The sequence below is a fragment of the Acinonyx jubatus genome, chromosome E4 (genome assembly GCF_027475565.1).
Source record: "Acinonyx jubatus isolate Ajub_Pintada_27869175 chromosome E4, VMU_Ajub_asm_v1.0, whole genome shotgun sequence".
NCBI lineage: Eukaryota > Metazoa > Chordata > Mammalia > Carnivora > Felidae > Acinonyx > Acinonyx jubatus.
In genome coordinates, this window is record NC_069395.1 from 50,530,163 (window position 1) to 50,553,883 (window position 23,721).

The window sequence follows — 23,721 nt, forward strand, 5'->3', positions numbered from 1 at the left end:
GGGGCAGAGAGAGAAAGAGAGAGAGAATCCCAAGCAGGCCCTGCACCACCAGTGCAGAGCTTAGTGTGGGGCTTGAACTCATGAACTGTGAGATCATGACCTGAGCCAAAGTCGGACGCTTAACCGACTGAGCCACCCATACAACCCAGAAAGCCCATTTCTTCTTCATGCTGAATAACATTCTGTTGTCTGAATGTGATAATGCTTACACTTTGCCTATTGAAAGACATCTTGGTTACTTCCAACTGTTAGCAGTTATGAAGGAAGCTGCTATAAATATGGTTTTGTGTGCACATAAGTTTTCAACTCCTTTGGGTAGATACCAAGGAGCATGATTACTGAATCATGCTAAGATTATGTTTACTTTTTAAAGAAATTGCCGAATTGTCTTCCAAAGTGGTTGTGCCATTCTTCTTTACCACCAGGAATAAATGAGAGCTCCTATTGCTGTATATTCTTGTCAGCATTTGATGTTGTCATTATTCTGGATTTGATGCTCTAATAGGTATACACTGGTATCTCATTATAGTTTTTATATATAGTATATGAAAATTTGTTATTCTCATTTTTCACCCATTTTCTTTTTCCTGAAAGTGTTCCAGTATTCTTTTTTTCAGATTTGAAAATGTCAGATGTTTGAAATAGTCTTGGCAGCTACAGTTTATTCTAATTATATTAGCTTTAAAAAAAAATTTTTTTTTAAGGTTTTATTTATTTTTGAGACAGAGAGAGACGGAGCATGAACGGGGGAGGGGCAGAGAGAGAGGGAGACACAGAATCGGAAGCAGGCTCCAGGCTCTGAGCCATCAGCCCAGAGCCCGACGCGGGGCTCGAACTCATGGACCGCGAGATTGTGACCTGAGCTGAAGTCGGACGCTCAACCGACTGAGCCACCCAGGCACCCCTATATTAGCTTTTAAAAAACAAAGTTTAAACATTAAGTTTAACACTTTAGCATATTTTTATCAAATCATGTGTAGGTCAGTAACTGAGTACAAATGACATCTATAAGCCGCAAAGCAAATGTCTGTAAAAGGGGGCTCTTTATTTTTGAATTCTTTTACATTTTAGTCTTAAGGGATTCTGAAACTTCACTTTTTTTTTTTTTAACCTTCACTTATTAAATTTAAATGTTTCTTTAAATTTTCTTTGGGTTTTGGTACATCATGCTGTGTTGAAAGTGCCTTAATACAGGTTTAAGACTGAGCTTCAAACATTTCTCCATCATATGTATTTATTATTATTTTTAGTAATCCCCAAACTCATGATGATACAATCCAGGGTTGATTTTGGATATCATTCCCAATTTGTGATCAGTTTTCATCCAGGTAATGGTAGTTTATCTTTGTGGACTTTCTCCATATCACCAAAACATTCTTCAACTCTGATTTATACTTTTATTCTAGATCCTGCTGCTCCCAGTTACAAAACATGTTTGAAGGGTGAATTTAGATTAATTCTCTTTTCTATTTCCTTAGAATTGTTGTCCTGTGTCTTTCTTCTCTTTTCTATTACTATAATGTCTTGCATTGTTGCCTGATGGGGAAATACTTGCTTCCCTTATCACTCTGCTCTCATACTTCTGGCTACCATATATGTGAATGATTCTTACATAAGCAGTTTTTCAGTTCTCTGTGGACACCCAACTGGGTGTCCTCCAATGCAACTCAATTCTGTCACTGTCTACCTGGAGTTAGCCTCAGATCCCACAGGTTAATGGCTCAGTCCCACAAGACTGAGATGCCACTTCAGATGCAAATTGCAGTTCACCTTGTCACCTGTTCTTCTGATTGACTATAAATTGGAGGTTCCTGTGACCTCCTTCTTGGGTTTGATAACTTGCAGAACTAAGGAAAACAGTTACTTGCTAGGTTACCACTTCATTATAAAAGGATACAACTCAGGAGCAGCCAGATACAAGAGATGTGCAGAACAAGGTAGATGGGAAGGAGCCCAGAGCTTCCATACACTCTCCAGGTGTGACCCCCTCTCAGCATCTCCACGTGTTCACCAAACCAGAAGCCCTTCAAACACCTTCTGTTAGCGGATTTTTTGGAGGCTTCATTGCAAAGGTATGATTAAACTCAATCTCCAGTCCTTCTCCCTTACCTGGGCATGGTGTAGTGGGCTGAAAGTCCCAACCTGATTATATACTTGGTTCCCTTGGCAACCAGCCCTCATCTGGAGGCTCTATAGGAGCGCCAGCCACCAGTCATGTCATTAAGCACACAGAAGGACACTTACCATCAAGCATTTTAGGAGCTGTGTCCAGGAGCCGAATAAGACCAATTATGAATTTCTTATTATAAATCCCAGTATCATAGTGCCCCAGTAACTTAACTGAACCCCTTCAGAATCTCATCATTAAATGTAAATGTCGCAGATTTAATATGTGTAAGTGATTTCCATTTCTTCAATCTTGAAAATTTTTTTTGTCTTGATACTTTTTCAGGCTTTTTCACATAGGTAGGTTACATCATTTTGTTTTATGTTCTACGTGTATATATTGGGGCAGCACTTGTACCTTAGTTTTATTTTTAGATTTTATAATATTTTTATTTTTATATTCCCAGGTTTTTGATTGTCTGTGAACTTATACTGTCTTCAAAAAAAAAGTAGAGTATAATTGAAATCTTAAAACAAAAATTCTCCCATTTTCCAGGGAGAACAAATGATATATACTCAGGATATTTATTCTAGTGTGATAGTTTTTTTAAGTTGAACCATATGAAATTACTGGTTTTGGAAGTAAAAATTGTTGAACACTGGCGGTTTTGTGTAATTCACCTCATATATAGCATCATCCTTATATAATAATATGTATGTTATCCAGCCAGAGCTTTTTGGGATACTAAAAGGATGGGACATTATCTTCAGATAATAGGACATTAGAGTTTAATAATTTGGGATTTCAGGAGATATTGGAATTTTTTCCTGGTGTTTCAAGTTCAAAAGTGGAATGAAAATTATTAATTTGATCTTAGTTATTATATGTTATGTATCCTACCAGTGATGTTGGCTATCTTTGGATGTTGATATTGTAGATGTTTACTTTCATTTTTCATATATATAAAAATCTTTATTTTACTTAAAGAGAGACAGAGTGTGAGGGACGGGCAGAGACAGAGGGAGACACAGAATCTGAAGCAGGCTCCGGACTCCTGAGCTGTCAGCACAGAGCCTGATGCGGGGCTCGAACTCACAAACCGTGACATCATGACCTGAGCCAAAGTCGGACACTTAAGTGACTGAGCCACCCAGGCGCCCCTCATCTTTCTTTTAAATGTAACTTAAAAAATTTTTTTTTTTTAACGTTTATTTATTTTTGAGACAGAGAGAGACAGAGCATGAGCAGGGGAGGGGCAGAGAGAGAGGGAGACACAGAATCCGAAACAGGCTCCAGGCTCTGAGTGGTCAGCACAGAGCCCGACACGGGGCTCGAACTCACGGACCGTGAGATCATGACCTGAGCTGAAGTCGGACGCTTAACCGACTGAGCCACCCAGGCGCCCCTAAATGTAACTTTTTTTAAAATGCTTATTTATTTTTGAGAAAGAGAGAGAGAGAAAGAGAGAGAGAGAGAGACAGAGTACTAAAAGGGCAGGGACAGAGAGAGAGGGAGACACAGAATCTGAAGCAGGCTCCAGGCTCTGAGCTGTCAGCACAGAGACCAATGTGGGAGTCAAAGTAAGGAACCGTGAGATCTGACTTAAGCTGAAGTCAGACGCTTAACTGACTAAGCCACTCAGGTGACCCTAAATTTAATTTTTAAAGCACTCATACTGAAGATCCCTAGCATTTGTTTAAATAAAGATTTGAAGAGTGGAACATTTCAGGGTAATTAATGATAAAGGTTAATTGGTGACCATGGGATGCTTTGTCGAATTAGAGCTTAAGATCACTGGAGTTGAAAATATGCATGAACCAAAAGGCAAAAGACAAGAGGCGTCAGTGATGACAGGAAGTGACTGGATTGTTTATAGAAGGCTAAGATCCCTAGAGTGATTTGGCTGCTTAGATTGAACCAGACCAGAGTGGTTTGGAGTAGAAGACTGATTATTGGAAATGGGCAGGATATGCAGAAGTGGTAAGTCCCCTGTGAAGCATGGGGCGTGTGTATTTATCAGTTGATCAGCGTTTATTTGAAAGAATTCCAAGATAGACTTTGTCTTTGGGAGGAGAGCAAGGTTTCAGTTAAGGTGGGAGTATTGAGTGAAAAATTTTAGGGTAGAGAAAAATTTATTACGGTGGATAGAAGAGTTGAAAGCTTTTGACAAATGCTAATTATTTTTTTACACTCACCCCCCACTCCTCCATGGTTTCTGTGGTAGTATGCTGTCTTGTGTTCGGGTTGTGTGGCTGCTGCTTTGCATTTCATGGTAGTTCGTGCAGGGTTGCTCCATCGTCCTTTGCCCATCTCTTAAACATTGCTGTTCTCCCTACCATGTCGTTTTTTCCTCATCTCTGCTGACTATACTAGTTGACATTGGGTGATTTTATTCATTATCATAGCTTCAGATTTATTATTCTCCTTTATCATAGCTTTTAGATCTTTCTCTTTCCTCCCTGCTTTCCCTAGCAGAATTCTGTTAGTCCTTCAAGGTTCAGCCTTTCATTTGATTTCAGATCTAATTTCACTTATCCAGTTGCCTCTCCCCTGTTCCCCAGTTTTCCATCTAGGTTAGGAGCAACCTTCTCTTACATTCTGTGTGCATACCATCATCATGTTTACTATGCTATTTCAACTGTTGGCTTACTTGTTTATTTCTCCCCTGGACTGAGTTCCATGAGGGCAAGGGCTATAGTTTTCTAAATCCTGTTCTTCCCAGTGTTTATTAGCAGTAAGTTATCAATTATATTACCCATTATGTATGTATTGCCACAGAAGAGAAGGTACTAATGTTAATAAAACCTTGAAAGTCTGCTTACCCTTACCAGTCATTAAAGAAATAAAAGGTTAAATAATGAGGTACTGTTTTCAAGAAATAGTATAGCTTAATGGTTTAACAGCATGAATTCTGGAGCAAGAGGGATGCTGTGATTTGAACACCAGTTCTGCCATTTACGTTCTGAGTGGTCTCGGGCAAGTCATTTAGCTTTTCTGTGCTTTTCATTTTCCTAATGTGCAGTAGAACCTGTTTCACATCTTGTGATAAGTAGAAGTATTCATTTTTGTTATTTTACATTTTACAACTTTAAAAAAAAATTTTTTTTTAACGTTTATTTATTTTTGAGACAGAGGCAGAGCATGAATGGGGGAGGGGCAGAGAGAGGGAGACACAGAATCGGAAGCAGGCTCCAGGTTCTGAGCCATCAGCCCAGAGCCTGATGTGGGGCTCGAACTCACAAACCGTGAGATCGTGACCTGAGCTGAAGTCGGACGCTCAACCGACTGAGCCACCCAGGTGCCCCTGTTATTTTACATTTTAAAAATTGGTTCTGTTTATTTGGTTTAGATTAAGATAGTCGCTTATATATACTGGTGGTAGAAATTTAAATTTGTGTAGTGTTTCTGGAAAGCAGTTTAACATAATGAAGCCTTCCTAACTATTTTGTTTTTTGATTAACTTCATTTTAATAATATTTTTTTAAAAAAAATCTTTCCTTTTTTTAAAAAAAGTATTTATTTATTTATTTGAGAGAGAGAGCAAGAAATGGAAGGGCAGAGAGAGGGGAACAGGGGATCTGAAGTGGGTTCTGTGCTGGCAGCAGTGAGCCCGATGTGGGGCTCAAACTCATAGACTGTGAGATCATGACCTGAGCCAAAGTCAGATGCTCAACCCAATGAACCACCTAGGCCCCCCTAATAATCTTTTAATGAAAGTTGAAATGCAGGCTCATGTTCCAGAATCAGGCAAATAGCATAAATCTCTAGTAAGATGAGAATGGTTAAATATATTGTTGAATGTGATTTAGCAGTTAAAATGTTTGCATTTTAATGGCATGGGAAAAGGTTATGATGCAGTGGGTAAGATATCAAAGATTAAACATTACTGTAAACACGTTTTAAAAAAAATGCTTAAGGGACGCCTGGGTGTCTCAGTTGGTTAAGAGTCCAAGTTTGGCTCAGATCATGATCTCATGGTTTGTGAGTTCAGGCTTGCATCAGGCTCTGCACCGACAGTGTGGAGCCTGCTTGGGATTCTCTCTTTATCCCTCTGTCTCTGCCCGCCCCCCCCCCCCCCCCATAAATAAACTTAAAAAAGAAGATAAAAAATACTTTAAAAATTAAAAGACATGCTTAAGAGGGAAGGAAATGTTAAGATGCTAACTTGTGATTGCTTTTGGGTGGTGGGATTTAACCTCTATGAAACTAATTTCTGTTTTTAAAATGGGGTTAACAACAGACATGTTGACATTAACTGCTAACAAATGAGGTAATTGGAAAGTATTTGGATGTTTTATATTTTTATTAAGTTACATTGTCATTTTTGTTCATTTGTATCTTAATAAAGTCTATATAAAGTCAATCCGTGTTGCATTAAAGAAGTACAGAATTGTGTTTTCTTAATTATTAAGTCTCTACATTTACTTTTTAACATGGAACTTTCAGCTCTTTCTGTCTGCAATTTTTCATCCCTGCAATCCCTATTAGTGCTCAGTTTTCTAGGAATTATTTTCCAAATGTGAAGTTATTTTTTGATCGTGGTGATGCCAGTGTGGTTTGGTTTAGGCTTTTTTCCCCCTCTCTCTTTTGTCTGCAGCAACTGGAACAGATCCAGAAGGAGCTGAGTGTTTTGGAAGAGGATATTAAAAGAGTGGAAGTAAGAGATCAAGAATTTCTCACATCTCTAGCAATTTTCAGTTTCATGAAATTGTCCCTTTTCCTTTAAATTACTGCATTGAATTTATGGGATTTGTTTTCATTATATTGAAAGTAACAGATGTTACTTTAGTTTTAATTCAGAGTGCATTTTTATAGAAAAAGCATTCTGAACACTATGATAAAATGTGTTCTAAATTTGTTTTCGCTGTTTTATTGCCATAATTATTCTTGGGTAGATTGAAAAAAAATAATTTTCTTGGTATGCTATCATAGTAACTTAAATTAACTCCCACAAAACCCTCAGTTATTATTAAAATGATGTCACAATTTTCTTCTTTTATTAAGTAAATAATTCTTTATGTATCTACCGTGCTAAGGTTAATTTACAAAGAGTTAGGAGAACACAGGGACAATAGTTAGGCATTTATAGCATAATACAGTTTACTTATGGAAATCCATCGGAGGACCTTTTGGAGGGTCATAGGCTATTATGTGACGTTATTTTCTGCAGCTACATTTACATTTAGTGTATGTTTTAAATTGTTCACATGTGTTGTAATTTTCTTTTGCTCATATGTAGAACATGTGAAATGATCTTGAGTTTAATATTTTGTGGAAATTCGGTATCCCACGTGACATTCCTAACTTGTTACTCTTATATTTATGTCCCTTGCTTGGCTGCATGATTGAACTGAGCTTGGATTACACAGAAGTAATTCTGTCAGATTATGTATCTTTAGTGGCATTTTGAAATTTGCTGCTTTTTCATTAATCAAAAGAGCACGTAATAAAAGGCCTGGTTGTTGGTATGAGTTAGAGGTACATAACTTATGCAATAATAGTTAATTAGGAGTCTTCTTCCTCTGAGTTAATGAGTTACAATTTAAGTCATTATTTTCAAAAGCTAGTATTTGAGTCAAGAGGACAGTTACTTTTCTTAATATTTGCAGGGATATTTTTAAAGTAGGCACATCCTATTTTTCTCTACTCAGAGAGCTGAACCTAATGATCCAGTTACCGAACTGTTATGTGTATCTTAATATTAATCAATAGATTCTCACTTGGATTAATGATTAGCTTGTTCACTGTTCACATCGTATACTGTACATCTCATCTGAAATATTTACATTTGACCATTTCTACATTTGGTGACTTAATTCGGCATGAACAATATTTATTAAAGACTTTCTAGTTCTTTAAGAATGTGTACCATAGAAAGGCTATCTCTTAACTTTTTAAATATTCTTACTTTTGTACTCTGAGGAGAGGAAGCTTTGAGAAATTTGGATGTTGAGACAAAATGGACTAATAAAACCTGGGATTGGAAAAGAATATGATATATCTCATTTTGATTTACACTTCTTTTGTTTGGAGTGTCTCCTATAACTCAGATAATTGTGCTTTCAGGAAATGAGCGGCTTGTACTCTCCTGTCAGTGAGGATAGCACAGTGCCTCAATTTGAAGCTCCTTCTCCATCACACAGGTACAAAGCTTCAAACTTGTAATTACTTAGGATTTATGTTGCAAAATGCACATATGGTAGTAGTCCTTGGAAGCCTTTTCTGTGTAATGTACAAAACCCCTGAGAAATTACTTTTGGTCACGATGTAGAAATGAGATTCAGATGGCCCATCTGTTTCTTTAATGCTTTGAATTTTCATGCCATGAATAGTTAGTAGAATAAAGTAATATTATGAATTCACTGTTGGATTAAAAGTTTGGTGAATTTCTTGAAATAATAGTAGCTTTAAACATCTTGTAAATTAAAATCAGATGACCTTAAAAATCTATAATTGAAATGGTAGGTAATATTAGACAAAAAGTTGTAAAGTAAAACCTTGGGCTTTTCCCCTGACCTGTTGAATTTTCTTGGGCACATCACTTTCCCCAGATTGAAAATGAAGGCATTAAATCTGTTATTTAGATCTCCCTGGTATTTTCTTCATAACACTGCATTGTTAATTTGTCTTTTCTTCTATATGCTGTATGAGACCAGGGATTGTATTGGTTTTGCTTGTGATGGTTTCCCTAGGTTATAGAGTAGCAGTAGTGACTGACCTTATTCAGTAAGTATTTGTGAAATATAGTAAATGTCACTGGTTCCTTCTAGCTCTAAAGTTCTAGTGGATGAAATATGTACTACCTGAAATTTGAATTTGAACTTTTTTGCTTGAATTGTTCAAAGGAAGAGTAACTTTACATGTTTTTAACTTGCCAGTCCATTTAGGATAATGGTCCAGTGGAAGCTTTTCAGACAGATAGTTACAGGATAACACGTGGGTTATCAGGCTGTTCAGTGCCAGTATGAGAGATTACACTACCCTTCAAAACCTCTGTCAGTTCAGGAAAACTCTATATCTGATTTGGTATGATAGGCAGGGGAAAGGGGCACAAGGAATGTTCTAATGAACGAAGGTTCCTGGGATATTTGTTATTTTCCTCATTAACCATTTGTGGAGAATCCTTGTGAGTTCAAGTTGATTCTGGAGTCACTTTAGCTGTGTTATTCAACTTTTTTTCCTTTATATTTTATTTTCTTTAAAACACTTGGGAATGACTCATTCTGTGGGATATTGTTATCATTAAGTTTAATGTTCACTTTCTGAAATATATGGGATCTTTGTCAACGGAATATTACGTGAGTGTATGCAGGTAAGCAAAAATTGTCATCTCACAAAATATTCCCTAATAAATTGACAATTCCCATTGTCCTCTCTTGTTTAATAGTAGCGTTTCTTTTTATTGTGTCCATGTCTTTATTATTTGGTTTCTTACAGATGGGTTTTATTAACATGTGACAGTATAATATTACATTCATTTAATGGGCTCTCTTTATTGAATGCCTCCAATACGCTGGGCACCGTTCTAGCTGTTGGGAGTATGGTTGACAGACTCCCTGCCCTTTATTGGAGTTTACCTTTTGGTAGGTGTCTGTGTGAGATTGGGAGAGATACCAAACAAGCAAATTCATGATGTAGTAGTAGTACAAAGCATATAAGTAGTACCTTAGGAAGAAAAACTAGGCACATTATGGGTTGGCAACAGGATTCTATGTCAGTTTGTATAGTCTGGCTTCTCTGGGGAGGCAGTATTTAAGCTGACACATGAATGAGGTGTAAATATGATAGAAAGTCATGAGAGAGTTTTGAGCAGGAACTGATTTAGATTTTAAAATTTTTACTGGGGTACCCATGTGGAGGATGGAGGAGAGACTGTATCGGCCCTGCCATTGGAATTGTGGTAGAAAGTTAGGAAGCAAATAACAGTCTAGAAGAGAGGAGGTGGTGCCTTGGATTAGGATTTATTTTTTTGGATTATTTTAGTGGATGAAGAGATGAGAAGTGGTTGTATTATAAAATAAACTAGCAGATCTTATGAAAGATACAGGGTTTCGTGAAGTCTGTGAAAACTTTGTTGGAGAACTACTAAAATCCTATGCATTATGCAAAGCTATTGTCAAATGAGGTTCTGGCAGAGTTAACCTGCTTAACAGTTGAAGAAGGGAAACAGATGTAAACGTAATATTTTCTTCAGAAGAGTGTTTTGGTATTTTCTTACAAGTAATTTGAATATTAAGGTTTGAAAGAGGCATTTGGGAAAAATGATGTAGCCCTTAACTACTCTTAGGAAATGATCCTTAAGATTAAGATGGGAAATTAAACATGATGGAAAGAATGTTATGTTATACTGTCAACATTTGAAATTTTTTTTATTTTTAGGAAATAGCATGTAGTTCCAATTATTATAACTTTCTTCCCCCATAATTATTAGGTGCATTAAGTTTTTTTAATGTTTGTTCATTTTTGAGAGAGAGACACACACACACACACACACACACACACACACACACACACACACACTCTCTCTCTGAAGCAGGCTCTGAGCTGTCAGCCTGGAGCCCGACGTGGGCTTGAACTTGGGAACAGTGAGATCATGACCTATGCCAAAGTTGGATGCCCAACCAACTGAGCCACCCAGGCACCCCATATTAGCTTTATTATTTAAATGCCAGTTTTTGTTTTATTCCTCACTGTAATGTGTTTGGTTTCTTTTAAAGCAGGTTTGCCTTAAAAGCCGTTTTGTAGATTCATTTATTTTCTTCTTCTATTTCTTTTTTGTTTTTAATTTTTTTAATGTTTATTTATTTTTGAGAAACAGAGAGAAATAGAGCATGAGTGGGGGGAGGAGCAGAGAGAGGAGACACAGAATCTGAGGCAGTCTCCAGGCTCTGAGCTGTCAGTACAAAGCCTGTTGCGGGGCTCAAACTCATGAACTGTGAGATCATGACCTAAGCTGAAGTCAGATGCTTAACTGAGTGAGCCACCCAGGTGCTCCTCATTTATTTTCTTCTGTAATGAGTACCTCTTTATGTGTTGGGTCATTGAATCCCCTGCATAGATTCTAAGTTAATGATTAGCTAATGTAGTTAAAATGAAAGAAAAAATAAAAGACATACAAGAGTATTCTCCAGCCCCACTTCCCCCAGGATTTTATCTTTTATATACCATGATTAGCTGTAATTTTCATATCCTATGTATTCTCTTCCTGCTGCTTTGTTTAGACCCTCAATATCACATGGAGTCTAGTAGTGGTCTTCTAACTATCCTCCTCCAGAGGATTGCCAGAAATCTGGTCGTGTTTCTTTCCTACTTAAAATCCTTCAGTGGCTTTCCACTGCATGTAAGTTGGTTTAGATCCAACTCTTTTGCATGGACTTCCATAATTTGTGTGTGTGTGTGTGTGTGTGTGTGTGTGTGTGATTTAAGAATCGAATTTAAGTCCCCAAACAAGATGTTAAAATATCTTTACTTATACCTGTTCCTTTTGCCTAGAAACTTCGGGTTCCTTTCTTAAATAGCTCCTCTTTTCCAACCCCTCCTCCCCAAGAATCCAACCAAGGGTGAACTCTTATCTTTTCTTTTTTGATATAGTATTTCCCTAAAGACTGACAGGGGAGAAAGGAAGGAAGAAATAGAATTAACCACTTCAGAAAAATCCATTTCTGCTTACTTTATTCTTGCTTCTGTGCTATGTGTACTAGTTTTTCTGTTTTCCATGCTGTGTTGTAATTTTGTGATTATTGAGTTTTTCTTATACTTATTTATTTTTATATGAGCATTTATACATAATAGGATGTAAACTATGTTTTTGAACAAATATGTATTTAACCTAGGATGTTATTTAATTTTCATTAGTTTGTGAGATTTTGATTGAAGCATGAGGTTTAGTATACTTAATAAGTAAACTAACATAATCTTCAAAAAAAACCCCAAAGCTATCAGCCAAGCTTCATTAGGGTGGGTTTGGGGAGGGGGGTGAGTGTGTGATCTTTCTTTGATAAATCAGGTATGGTTTTTAAAAAAAATAGTTTTAAGCCTTCATCCATTACAAATTTCTCTTACTAGAATTAGTTTAAGCTTAAGATTGCTGTTCTCAGGGCCTTTTCAATTCTGCTTTAGATTGTGAGGAAGAAAGTCTCCACAGTTCCCAGTGAACTATAGTTTACACTTATTGTTACATATCTGTGTGTGTCAAATTATGAGTGAACTAGAGAATGATAGGCAAGCGCAGTCTCTCTTACCTGTTGCCAAATGGGATTGGTCCTTTTATCTGATAGTATCATTGTGAGTGAATATATCTTAATCCATTTTTATAGAGGATTATTAATATATGAGGCATTTTTAACTTTTTAGCTCAAACTTTACTAAAATGAAACATTTCTGTTAAGATTTTCTTGTCAGTGACAGTAATGATTTTTATTTGTTTATCCTTTATTTCTGAGAGAGCACAGGCATGGTGGGATGGGCACAGAGAGGGGGACAGAGGATTTGAAGCGGGTTCCGCGCCGATTGTGGTGCTGGAACTCACAAATCATGACCTGAGCCAAAGTTGGATGCTCAATCGACTGAGCCACCCAGGCATCCTGATGGTGATGATCCTTAGATTAAAACATTCTTAGACCAAAAAAATCTAATATCTAAAATTTAGATTTTAAGTCCTCTCTGAAACCATTACCAGTAATTTTGCTTGTAAATTTTTACAAATTTCTTCTTTCACGTAGAAATTCTAGAATTCTACGATTTCTACATAGAAATTCTAGAATTCTACAATTTCTACCATAGAAATAATTGTCTCACAATCGGTTTGTTGTCTTTAAGCAAGTATTTCAGAATTGTCACTTATTAGTTTCTTACCTCTGTGTTTTCAGAACTTCAGATAACTTTGTTTGAAGATGATGTGTTAGTTTAAGCTTCTCTGTTTGCTTAGGGTAGATATGCTGTAATACGATCCAGAGAATTATTGGAGTTAAATTTGCCAAATAACTTTTGCTTTCTTATGATAAAATAGTAAATAAATTTTTTCTGGCCTAGATTCTCCAATCTTTAAAATGCCTTTACCCATAAGAGACTTCCTATTGATCACAAATTTAATTCATTTTTTTAAAAAGACACATAAGTTTAAAATTTGAATTGCTTATTAAGATTTTCTGTGTATAAAAGAGGGAGGTTTATAAATAAAATAGAGATAAGACCTTTATACCTTTTATTTAACTTCTTTTATCAGATATTTTTGAGACTTATCTTTTATTTGTGTTTCCATCGTTTTTGACAAAGGTCCAGATGAATCAAAATGTAGGTATAATAGGAAGGAAAAGCAAGGGGTCACTTTATCAATGTAGAATTATTTATTATCAAGAATATATATGTAGGGTAGTGAATTTCTATGTTTTATATTTTGTATATACCTTGTGAATTTGTATATTTTATAATTTGATCGAGTAAACTAATGAAACTAAAGGAATATGATGTTTCATAATGGCTCTGGACTAGATTAAGAAATTCTTCTTTAGGGGGCCCCTGGGTGGCTTAGTCGGTTAAGCATGTAACTCTGGATTTTGGCTCAGGTCATGATCTCACAGTTCGTGAATTCGAGCCCCACAGCCATCTCTGCACTGACGGAGTGGAGCCTGCTTGGAATTCCTCTTTCCTCCTCTCCCTCCTTGCTCCTCCTCCTTCTCTCAAAATAAACATAAAAAAAATAATTTCTTTAACTCCCCTGTATCAGTGAGAGATTATATTTACCTTTAGTCATTAAAAAAAAAATGTGAGGGTGGTGGTGGTGGGTGGTGGTTTGAGATGGCTCTTTGGTTTAGTAGATGAAAATGGACCCACATTTCTTATTCTTGCGTGTCAGGTCTTTGGCTGGATTATGACTAGGGCTGTGTTAATGGATCCTTCTTCACATACTGATGCTTAAGTTCTTGGTACTTTTTGGTAGTTATTATTGGTTCAATTGCTTTATTTTACTTAGGGAGATAACTTGTTTAAAATATAGAAATTGAAATGCTTTTATGGTCAAGGCTAACTCTGATCCTTAGAGTTTTGTCTCTATTATATATTTGAAAAATTTTCCCTACATAAACCTACAGTTTTTATTTAGCCTTTATTTCCTTTATCCAAAAGGGGAATTGTAACAATATAGGAAATTCTCCACATATTTTTCTGTATCTCGAAGGTTAGGTGGATCTTAAGAAATCTCTGCTGTACCTGCATTGAGCACTTTTGAACATAAATGATGGTGTGGCTGTTTTTTAGTGAAGTTTCTATATGGTGTGGGAGAAATAGTAAAACCAGTTGATTGTTTTATTGTTCTGAGTAGTGAGGAGTTACTTGCCTTACACTGATGCTATACTATGCAAAGGAGTTGAAATTGAAGTCCTAGGAGATGAGGGACATTAAAGAATCTTACAGAATTTTCAACTTGATTTAAAACAAAAAGAAAGACAAAACACAGAAAACAAACTTCCTTGGCAATAATGTAGCGGGTACTCTTCATACATCTGCCATTTCTCATTAAATTGATAGGTAATAGAGAAGTAGCAAGTTTTGAAGACCTTTTCTGAAACTGTGCACTTTCTTTATTTAGAATGTTTGAAGAATTTATTCTTCAGTCACTCAGGTAGTTTTGGAGGCCATATGACACATACGTAAAACTCTGCTTTAGTCCCTAGGGGTATAGTTGTGACTAAAACAGACCCTAGAACTCTGCTCTGATGGTTACATAGCTTTAGGATGAAAAATAAGTTGTGCTGGCACATTAATTATTCTGCTTAAGATACGTAAATAAGACTTTTCGATTCCAAGATTTAAAATAACCAAAATGGTTTTAACTCTAAAACTTTAGTAATTACATTTGATTTGTTGGCTTTTCAGGATTAAAAAACACCTTTGAGTTCTTATTACTAAACTGTAATTTGTCACCACTTGATGAAGATGTTAACAGTCCATTCCAACTCTGAAATGTAAGGTGTGGCTACACCAAATTTCAGTGTGTGTAAGCATCCACCAAGACTCTTATTTGTAATGTAGAGTTTTGAACCCTATCCCCAAATCTGATCATTAGGTCTGAGGTAGATCCCAGAGATTTAAATGCAGGTGTGGGGGGTTCATACTTTAAAAGTATGTAAATATTGGTTTAGTAGATAGTGAACATGTCTGTATTACTGATATGTATTTAAATAAATCTTTAAATCAGATAGGATTTTTTCATAAGAGAAAGCTCAAATATTCAACACTAAAATTTTATATTCTTAGCTTACTTCATCTTTTATGGAGGATAAGGCAAAGATTTGTTTTACTCTCAAGTCTGTACAGTTATATATCCTTTTATAACGACTTAAGAACACCTGAAGTCAAAGCAAGACGAAACAAAAAACCCACCTGAAATCGAGTTTCTGGACTTGGAGAGCCAGGAAAATTAAAATTAAATGTTTGGGCAGGAAGCAAATTATTGGTTGATTCCATTCATATACTGTGATTGCATCCTCTTGCTGATGGTTTTTTTGTCCTGTCAGATTAGTCCTAGAGGAAACTTTTCACCCCTTTGATTATTATAGATATACCTTGGTTCTGGGAGGTCTGGAATGGGAGAGGCTGGGAAGACTAAAAGAATATATGGTAACCCTGTTTTACATATAAGGATAACTGTATATAAGCATAAAATTTCATGTGCTGTTACCATTTTCCATTTCTGCTGTTTACTGTCTCTCCACTACCCAAGTCCTAGCGTGTTTTTCCCACTCTCCAGATCCTCTACTTTGAAGCTGTTATTGCTTTCCTTGCTTTTAAAGCCTTTTCTGAGGTTATTTCAGATAACTGGGTTTTTGTAACACTTAAGACTTGTGGTACCTGTATCATCTGACAATGAAAAATTTCTCCTGTGTGAATTATAACTAAATTGTAAACTATTTCCCCTCACTGGAAAATAGTAGTAGAATATAAAGTAGTTACAGCACTTAGCCTAACACACTGGGACTTTCGCTAGTTTTAGTGGCAAATCAGTCTTGTCAGTCTTGTTTTTTTGAGCTTGCTCTTTTGTTTTTGAAATTCTACCAAGCAAGTAGAATTCCAGAGGCAGCAAAGCAATAGATTCAGACCTGTGCTTTCAGATACTTTCTATTATACTTGCTTTTTACATCTGTCAACAGTAAGTTTTTCTCTGAGAAAACTCTTCTTACCAAGAAAATTTTAAAATGAATTGCACTTTTGCTTTTGTTTTTTTAACTTTAGGAATAATTATGGAACTACAGACATTTTAAAAGGCAGTATAAGCATTAGGTTCATACAGTCCCCCTATGCACTGTGTAACTACAACACTTCCTAATCAACTACAATTTAAAAGGCACAATTAATAAGGGTATTGGGGTATTTATTTATTTATTTATGAAGAGAGAGAGAGAGAGAAAGAGAGAGAGAGCGCGCGCGAGAGCAGGGGAGGGGCAGAGAGAGGGGGACGGAGGATCTGAAGTGGGCTCTGTGCTGACAGCAGAGAACCTGATGCGGGTCTTGAACCCACTAGCCTGGGATAATGACCTGAGCTGAAATCAAGAGTTGGACGCTCAACTGACTGAGCCACCCAGGCACCTTGAAAATGTTTTTGGAGTTCTGAAATATTCCAGTAACTTCTGAAATATTCAGAACAAACTGAATTTCTTTTTTTTTTTTTTTCTCAGAGGCCATAGATGTGTACTCTGGAACCCAGTAGTTTTATTACTGAGCTAACGTTACATTTCTCAAATAAACCCAAGCTGTATGATGTATAGGTTCCCCAAACTTTTTTGGAAGCCTTTGGAGTCAGAAGTGTTTCAGTATTTAGTATTCTGTCTGTCACCTACCCCCAGCCCCCATATAATTATTACATAATAGTAATGGAGGAGTAAGAGGCAGTTCCACATAATCAAGCACATTAATATTTTAGCATTGAAGCATGAATGTTCATGGTGAGTGAAATGAGGTCAGATCTGTTTAGGGAAGGTTTTACCTTCAAATAAGTCACAAAAAGTATTGCATTTATTTGATTTTTAGAGTTTTAGGTTTTAGGAATTTGAGTTTTATATAATCCTTTTGAGCCCAATATTTGTATTTATTTGTTTATTTTGAGAGAGAGAACGGGAAGGCAGAGAGAGAGGGGGAGAGAGAATCCCAAGCAAGCTACATGCTGTCAGCACAGGACCGACGTGGGGCCTGATCCCATGAACCTTGATGTCAAGAGTTGGGCATTTAACCAACTGAGCCACCCAGGTGCCCCTGTACACACACACATTTTAAAGAGAAGTATTAAAGAAGTTTCTTTTGCAGATTCGTCTGTTACAGTCCAGTATGTAGCAATAAAGTTTTTCTGGTGAATGAGATCTGTAGAAAATAAATTTCAGACTTTGCAGTCATTATTAATAAAATACCACTTTAAGCTTATAATTTGAAATCTCTTAACAAATTTATTTTTATTGAAAATTTTTTAAGTGTATTTTTTTTTTTGAGAGAGATTGAGAGAGAGACAGACAGTGTGAATGGGGGAGGGGCAGAGAGGGAGAGAATCCCAAGCAGGCTCCATGCTGCCAGCGCAGAGCCCCACATGGGGCTTAAACCCGTGAAACCGTGAAATCATGACCTGAGCTGAAACCAAGAGTTGGACACTTAACCAACTGAGCCACCCAGGCACCCCTACAAATTGATTTTTAAATATATATTTGATGTGTAGTCAAATATAGTTATCTCACTATACACACTGATATATCAGTATCATTATTCAGGCTTGCAGTCAAAGAAATCTGAATTGTAATACCATAAAAAACATCTAGAAATTGTTCTGTTGACCTCTAAATATGCAGCTACATAATTTTGTTAATGTTTATACAAATGCCAAGGGGTTAGATTTCATTAGTAAAAGGAACAGAGAGATTTTGAATACGTGTTTCCTCATGTTTAGCCCTGGATGGAGTACACTAAAAGTAGCAGATGATCTTTTCTTACCAGCGCATGGCTCTTTGCAAGGATGGTGATCACTGGTTATATTTCATCAGAAGAAACCCATTACAAGATTGTGTTCTTTAATTTGTAGTGTAAGTGCTTTGAAGACCTTCTTATATAATTGAGTCTTCCTATAGGAACAGTTAAGGATATGAGGGATTAAGATTGTTTTGTTTTTTTTTCTTTAAGACTACTGTGAAGACAGTTCCGTGCGATTTATTGTATTTTTTTTAAAGTGTGAGACTGTTTGACTAATTTTGTATTAATAGAGGGAAAAATATATTGAATGTTTATCATTTTTCTGGCTTTATCCTGAGAACATTCGTATTTAAACCTCACACCTCTCTGCAGTCTCCTTCTTATTTTAATAGGTGGAGAAACTAGTGGACAGATAAGGCCTTTCTTAAATTGCCCACAGTCATTTAACAAACCCACTCTCTGCCCTTAAGCATGCCTCTCATTTTGGGGCACCTGGGTGACTCGGTTGAGCATCTGACTTCAGCTCAGGTCATGATCTCACGGTTCATGAGTTCGAGCTCTGCATCGCGCTCTGTGCTGACAGCTCAGAGCCTGGAGCCTGCTTCAGATTCTGTGTCTCCCTCTCTCTGCCCCTTGCCTGCACGCGCTCTGTCTCTCTCTCAAAAATAAATATTAAAAAAAATTAAAGAAAAAAAGAATGCCTCTCATAACTTTTGAGGTCGTTTGAATACTAAGGTAAATAATGATTTTGTGTATTTGTGTAGAGAGACCCGTCTTTATCACTACCTTCACTTGCTTAAATTTCACTAGGGTGGGCAAGAATATAAACATTTTTTATAGTAGTATTAGGGAAGAAGAGTTTTTTTAAATGTAAATAACTGGTTGATCATGGTTGATATATGTTTTGCCATTTTCAGGTGTTAATGAACACCTATGAACATAGGCTAGTTTATTTAAAGATGAGAAGTATGTAGGAGTGATGAAGTGAAAAGACAAATGGTAAGATAGAACTAATACAAAGAAAAAGATAGTTTTAGAGGTTTTTGTAGGATTAGGTAGGAACATGCACAGAGGTTATAACCAAATAAAAAGAACTGATGCAGAAAGCATGATGTTTTGATCGGGGTAGAGAAAACTAGTGTATAGGTTTTGGACTGTGAGAAAAAGAGTATTGGTATTTTACAACTTATTCCATTCCTTTGGTAATTTTCTTTCCTGTAAGATGATTATCCTAACATTTGGGACCTGATGGGACTCTAGATAATCTAGAGATAGCTCACCCCCCACTCATCCCACTTTGCAGATGAGGAAGCGCAGAGGTTATAAAGTATGTGTCTGAGGGTGCGTAGCTCTTCAGGGGCATAACAGGATCTCTTCACTGTAACTTCAATTGCTTGCTTGTGTTCTTTTCCTGATGTTCCATACAACCTATGAACCTATCCGAAAATGAAATGGAAGCAAATACCTTTGGGTATACACCTGTTTTGTGATTATTCCTTATTGACATTCTTTCACAGTGTGTTTGTTTAAGTGGTCGGGTCAAGGGGCAAATTGTTTATATTTCCTGATGTTTGGTTTATGGGTTATGCACTTATTTGATATCTAATTAAGTTGTTGGCAATAAATATTTTCTTTCCTTAGAAAGAAGAAATATTGGATTTAGATATGATATATTTTAGATTTACCTTTTCTGTTGATAGAATAATGTAAACACTGAAATCATATTTTTCTCTCTTCATTTTGCAGTAGTATTATTGATTCCACAGAATTCAACCAACCTCCTGGTTTCAGTGGCAGTTCTCAGGTAAATGATGTATTTAACAGTTTGTTTTAGTGGTACAATGACTATAATCACCTGAGTTGTAAAATCATAGATTAGTTTCCTGGAATGTCCTGACACAAACACAGCTGTTTTGAATGCTGTGGCATCGATTAGGATTTGGATACCTCTGATGCATAAATAGCTGTTTATGTGCTCATCAGTGATGAGTTAAACATTTTTTAAAATTCAGTGGTTGTAACATCAGACCTTGAGAGGAGGGAAGTACTGTAAGAGGAAATTATGAATAATCAGCACATTGTTTCTCTCTGGGATAAGATAGTTAGATCTGTTGATGAGTTACTCATTATGTTGAAATGTTAGGGCTTTCTGTGGAAAGTGAAGTACATATTTGAGTAAACTGGACTTCAGCTTCACCTCTTCTAATTAGTTGTATGATTATTTTGACTTTTATTCTCTCCATCTGTAATTTGGGGATGCTGATATTTGTCAAATCTGATTTTGACAAATCTAATTTTGACAAAAAAGCTTTTTATGTTGAAATAATTTCATACTTGGAGAAAAGTGACCAAAATAATAAAAGGAATTCCTTTGTATCCTTTATCCAGATTATCCAAATGTTAACATTTGATTACATTTCTTTTCTCATTCTCATTCTCTTTTGTTTATGTAAACATAATTTTTTTCTCTGTGTTGTTTGAGAAAGGTACATTCATAATGATCCTTTATGTCTAAATACTTCAGTGTGTATGTCCTTAAAAACAAGGGTATTGTCTTATGTAATCACAATATAATTTTAAAATACAAAAAGTTAACATAGATATAATGCTATTATCTAATCCCTGTATCTTACTCAGATTTTTCAAATTGTCCTGATACTATCCTTCATAGGAAAAGGGAAACATTGAGGTGTTTTTAAATGCATGTTCATTTGGGGCACATGGGTGGCTCATTTGGTTAAGCATCTGACTGTTGGTTTTGGCTCAGGTCATGATTTCATGGTTGGTGAGTTTGAGACCTGCATCAGGCTCTGTGCTGACAGGGCAGAGACTGCTTGGGATTCTCTCTCTCCCTCTTTCTCTGCCCCTCCCCCACACTCTTGTGCTCTCTCTCTCTCTCTCTCTCTCTCTCTCTCTCTCAAAAATAAATAAACTTACATAAAATTATAAATGCATGTTCATTTGTATATTCACTTTATGTATAGCGTGGTGTTTTGTTTTTGTTTTTTTTTAAATCAAAGTGGAAAAAAAATTCTTTTGGATCATGCCGCTTTTGTTTGTGTTTTCCTTTTCCCACTACTTAGATAACCACCTCTTTCATGGTTAGTTCGTGTAACTACTTTGCACGTCCTGTGTTCTCTTCAAATGCATGCATGTATTTGGCCTGTACTTTTATTTTTTTGAATAGTAAGTTCATAGATTGTTTTGCATCTATTCTTTTTTTTGAAGTTTATTTTAAGAGAGAGAGAGCACATGATCAGGGGAGGGGAGAGAGAGAGGGAGGGAGAAGAGAGAATCCCAAGCAGGTTCTGCATTGTTCAGCACAGGGCTTGATCCCACGAACTGTGAGATCAAGACCTGAGCTGAAATCAAGAGTCAGGCTCTTAACCTACTGAGCCACCCAGGTGCCCTGGTTTGTGTCTATATCTCCCTCCCTCCCTCCCTCCCTCCCTCCCTCCCTCCCTCCCTCCCTTCCTTCCTTCCTTCCTTCCTTCCTTCCTTCCTTCCTTTTAATTCTTTAAAAAATGTCTGTTTATTTTTGAGTGACAGAGAGAGAGAGAGCACGAGTGGGGGAGAGGCAGAGAGGGAGACACAGAATCCGAAGCAGGCTCCAGGCTCTAAGCTGTCAGCACAGAGCCTGATGTGGGGCTAGAACCCATGAACCATGAGATTATGACCTGAGCCAAAATCAGCTGCTTAACCCACTGAGCCACCCAGGTGCCCCTGCATTTGTTACTGAACAGCCATGAAAACACTAGATCTGGTTATTTTTATAAGACATAATGGTTTATATCAGGAGATATTTTAAAGTATTAAGTTGAAATATACCTTAAAAACTTGAGAGGGAACAGCAGTCTCTGAATCTGGAAACAGGCTTTGCATTCACAGTGAACCTTTATGTTTTCCTTTTGAGTATAATCTCACAAAACATCAACCTGAGATATATCCACTCTGTGATTGTGATGAAAGAAAAAAGAAGATTACTTCATAAACTAAGCACATACAAAAACAAAGTCACTGTGTAAGCCACAAGAAATACCAAAGACACCTCTGTTCCAGCTAATTTGAGCAATTTCCGTTGGTTTACTAATTACAATTTTAGTTTTACTGTGGCCTTCTGTTCTTCTAGGTAAGATTTATTAAGATGGTCAGTCATAGGGGTGTCTGAGTGGCTCAGTCGGTTAAGCATCTGACTTCGGCTCAGATATGATCTCATGGTCTGTGAGTTGGAGCCCCGCATCGGGCTCTGTGATGACAGCTCAGAGCCTGGAGCCTGTTTCAGATTCTATGTCTCCCTCTCTCTGCCCCTCCCTTGTTCATGCTCTGTATCTGTCTCAAAAATAAACATTAAAAAAAAAAAAAAAAAGACGGTCAGTCACAGATTTATTCCCACTTTTGACAGTATTCTATCCAGAGCCCTTCCCCAAACACTTGACATGAGCCTGTATTTTATAAGTTGTCCCTTACCCATAATGTGCTGTATTCTTAGTCGTAGTGAGTAATGAATAAAACTTGTTCAACTAAAGGTGTGTGTTTCTATTAGTCTTTGGCTGCTGAGTATTAACAGTCTCTTCATAGAGGAACAAGAAAAGGTTTGCTAGTATTGCCATTTACATAATATTTGTTTAGAATTTCTAGCAGTGAGCTAGAAAGAATAGAAGTTGAATCTGGGTGGAAAAGAAAAGCAGTCAGAATAGTGTTTTCTTTTATTTTTTTAATTTTTAGAGCAGCACTTTCCTCATGTAATAAAGGAAACCTCTGGTTTCCTATCAGAGATAGTACACTGAGCCAGTCAACCAACATGTTAATATGTCTCTAACCTTCACTCACAAGAAATCCCATTGACCTATGACTATCCTCACCCTGCAAACTTATAAGGAATTTATAGAGGATTAACAAAACCACTTAGGAAGGCTGCCTAACATGAGTCACAATGTGCAGAATAAAAGTGTGCCTAAGGATGACAAAGGCTGGGTCTCCCAGAAGACTCCAGCCTTAGCCGCTGCTGGAGGACAGGGAAGTGTTGAGGAGGAATCCTACTAGCGTTTGTGGGATAGAATGGATTGGACATACTGTGCTGAAGGTCTACCCTTCATTTCTAGCTATACTCTTCAGAAGAGACAGACCTAAAGCAAATTGACACAAAATGGATTGAAAGTAGAGGAATAGTTGAGGATAAGCCTGGCAAATGTAAGGATTCTAAAGAATATAGCGAAACTAAAACTAAAGCAACCACAAGTGAAAGAGAAGTGTATACTGGAAGAGGACTCAGGGAAGGAAGCATGAAAGACACATGCAATTTTTCACCCAAGTAAAAGGTATAGTTCCCCAAAGTCGTAGTAATTTGTGTGACATACTATAAGCATTGGAGTTTATATAAAGCAAAATTTGTTACAATTTTTTGAAAATTGATTAAAATTTAAACACAGTGGGAGATTTTGAAGTATACCTAAAGAATTCATTAAAGCAGTAATATTAGTCATTATGTAACACTTACTTTGTACTTAACTATTCATGGACATTAAAGTGCTTTACATGTATTAACCACTTAAATTTTCAGAACTTAACCTGTGTGATAAGTATTATTACTATAATTTTTATTGAGGAGGCAACTGGGGCACAGGGAGGTTAAGGAGGTTGCCCAGGACAATATAACTAGTAAGAGATTT

General features: G+C 36.6%; 1 protein-coding gene and 1 long non-coding RNA gene across 6 annotated transcripts in view; one reads left to right on the top strand and one right to left on the bottom strand.

Annotated features, from left to right (window-relative positions):
• COP1 (COP1 E3 ubiquitin ligase) overlaps positions 1–23,721 on the top strand; it is a 252,752-nt gene that overhangs the window by 67,019 nt on the left and 162,012 nt on the right. For 4 of the 5 annotated variants that reach the window (XR_008293057.1, XM_027074264.2, XM_027074265.2 and 1 more), the window contains exons 7-9: positions 6,705–6,764; positions 8,174–8,250; positions 19,799–19,856. The exons of the other annotated variant lie outside the window; for it this stretch is intronic. Coding sequence is in view for 3 of the 4 variants with exons in the window: in XM_027074264.2 (XP_026930065.1) it covers positions 6,705–6,764; positions 8,174–8,250; positions 19,799–19,856 (195 nt within the window). In the remaining variant the exon portion in view is untranslated. The remainder of the gene's footprint in view (positions 1–6,704; positions 6,765–8,173; positions 8,251–19,798; positions 19,857–23,721) is intronic. 5 annotated transcript variants of the gene reach the window in all.
• On the bottom strand, positions 12,906–21,958 carry LOC128312996 (uncharacterized). The gene is made up of 3 exons (XR_008293058.1): positions 21,881–21,958; positions 18,077–18,204; positions 12,906–13,044 (listed from the first exon to the last, which is right to left on the bottom strand). It is a non-coding gene; the product is annotated as an uncharacterized LOC128312996 (long non-coding RNA).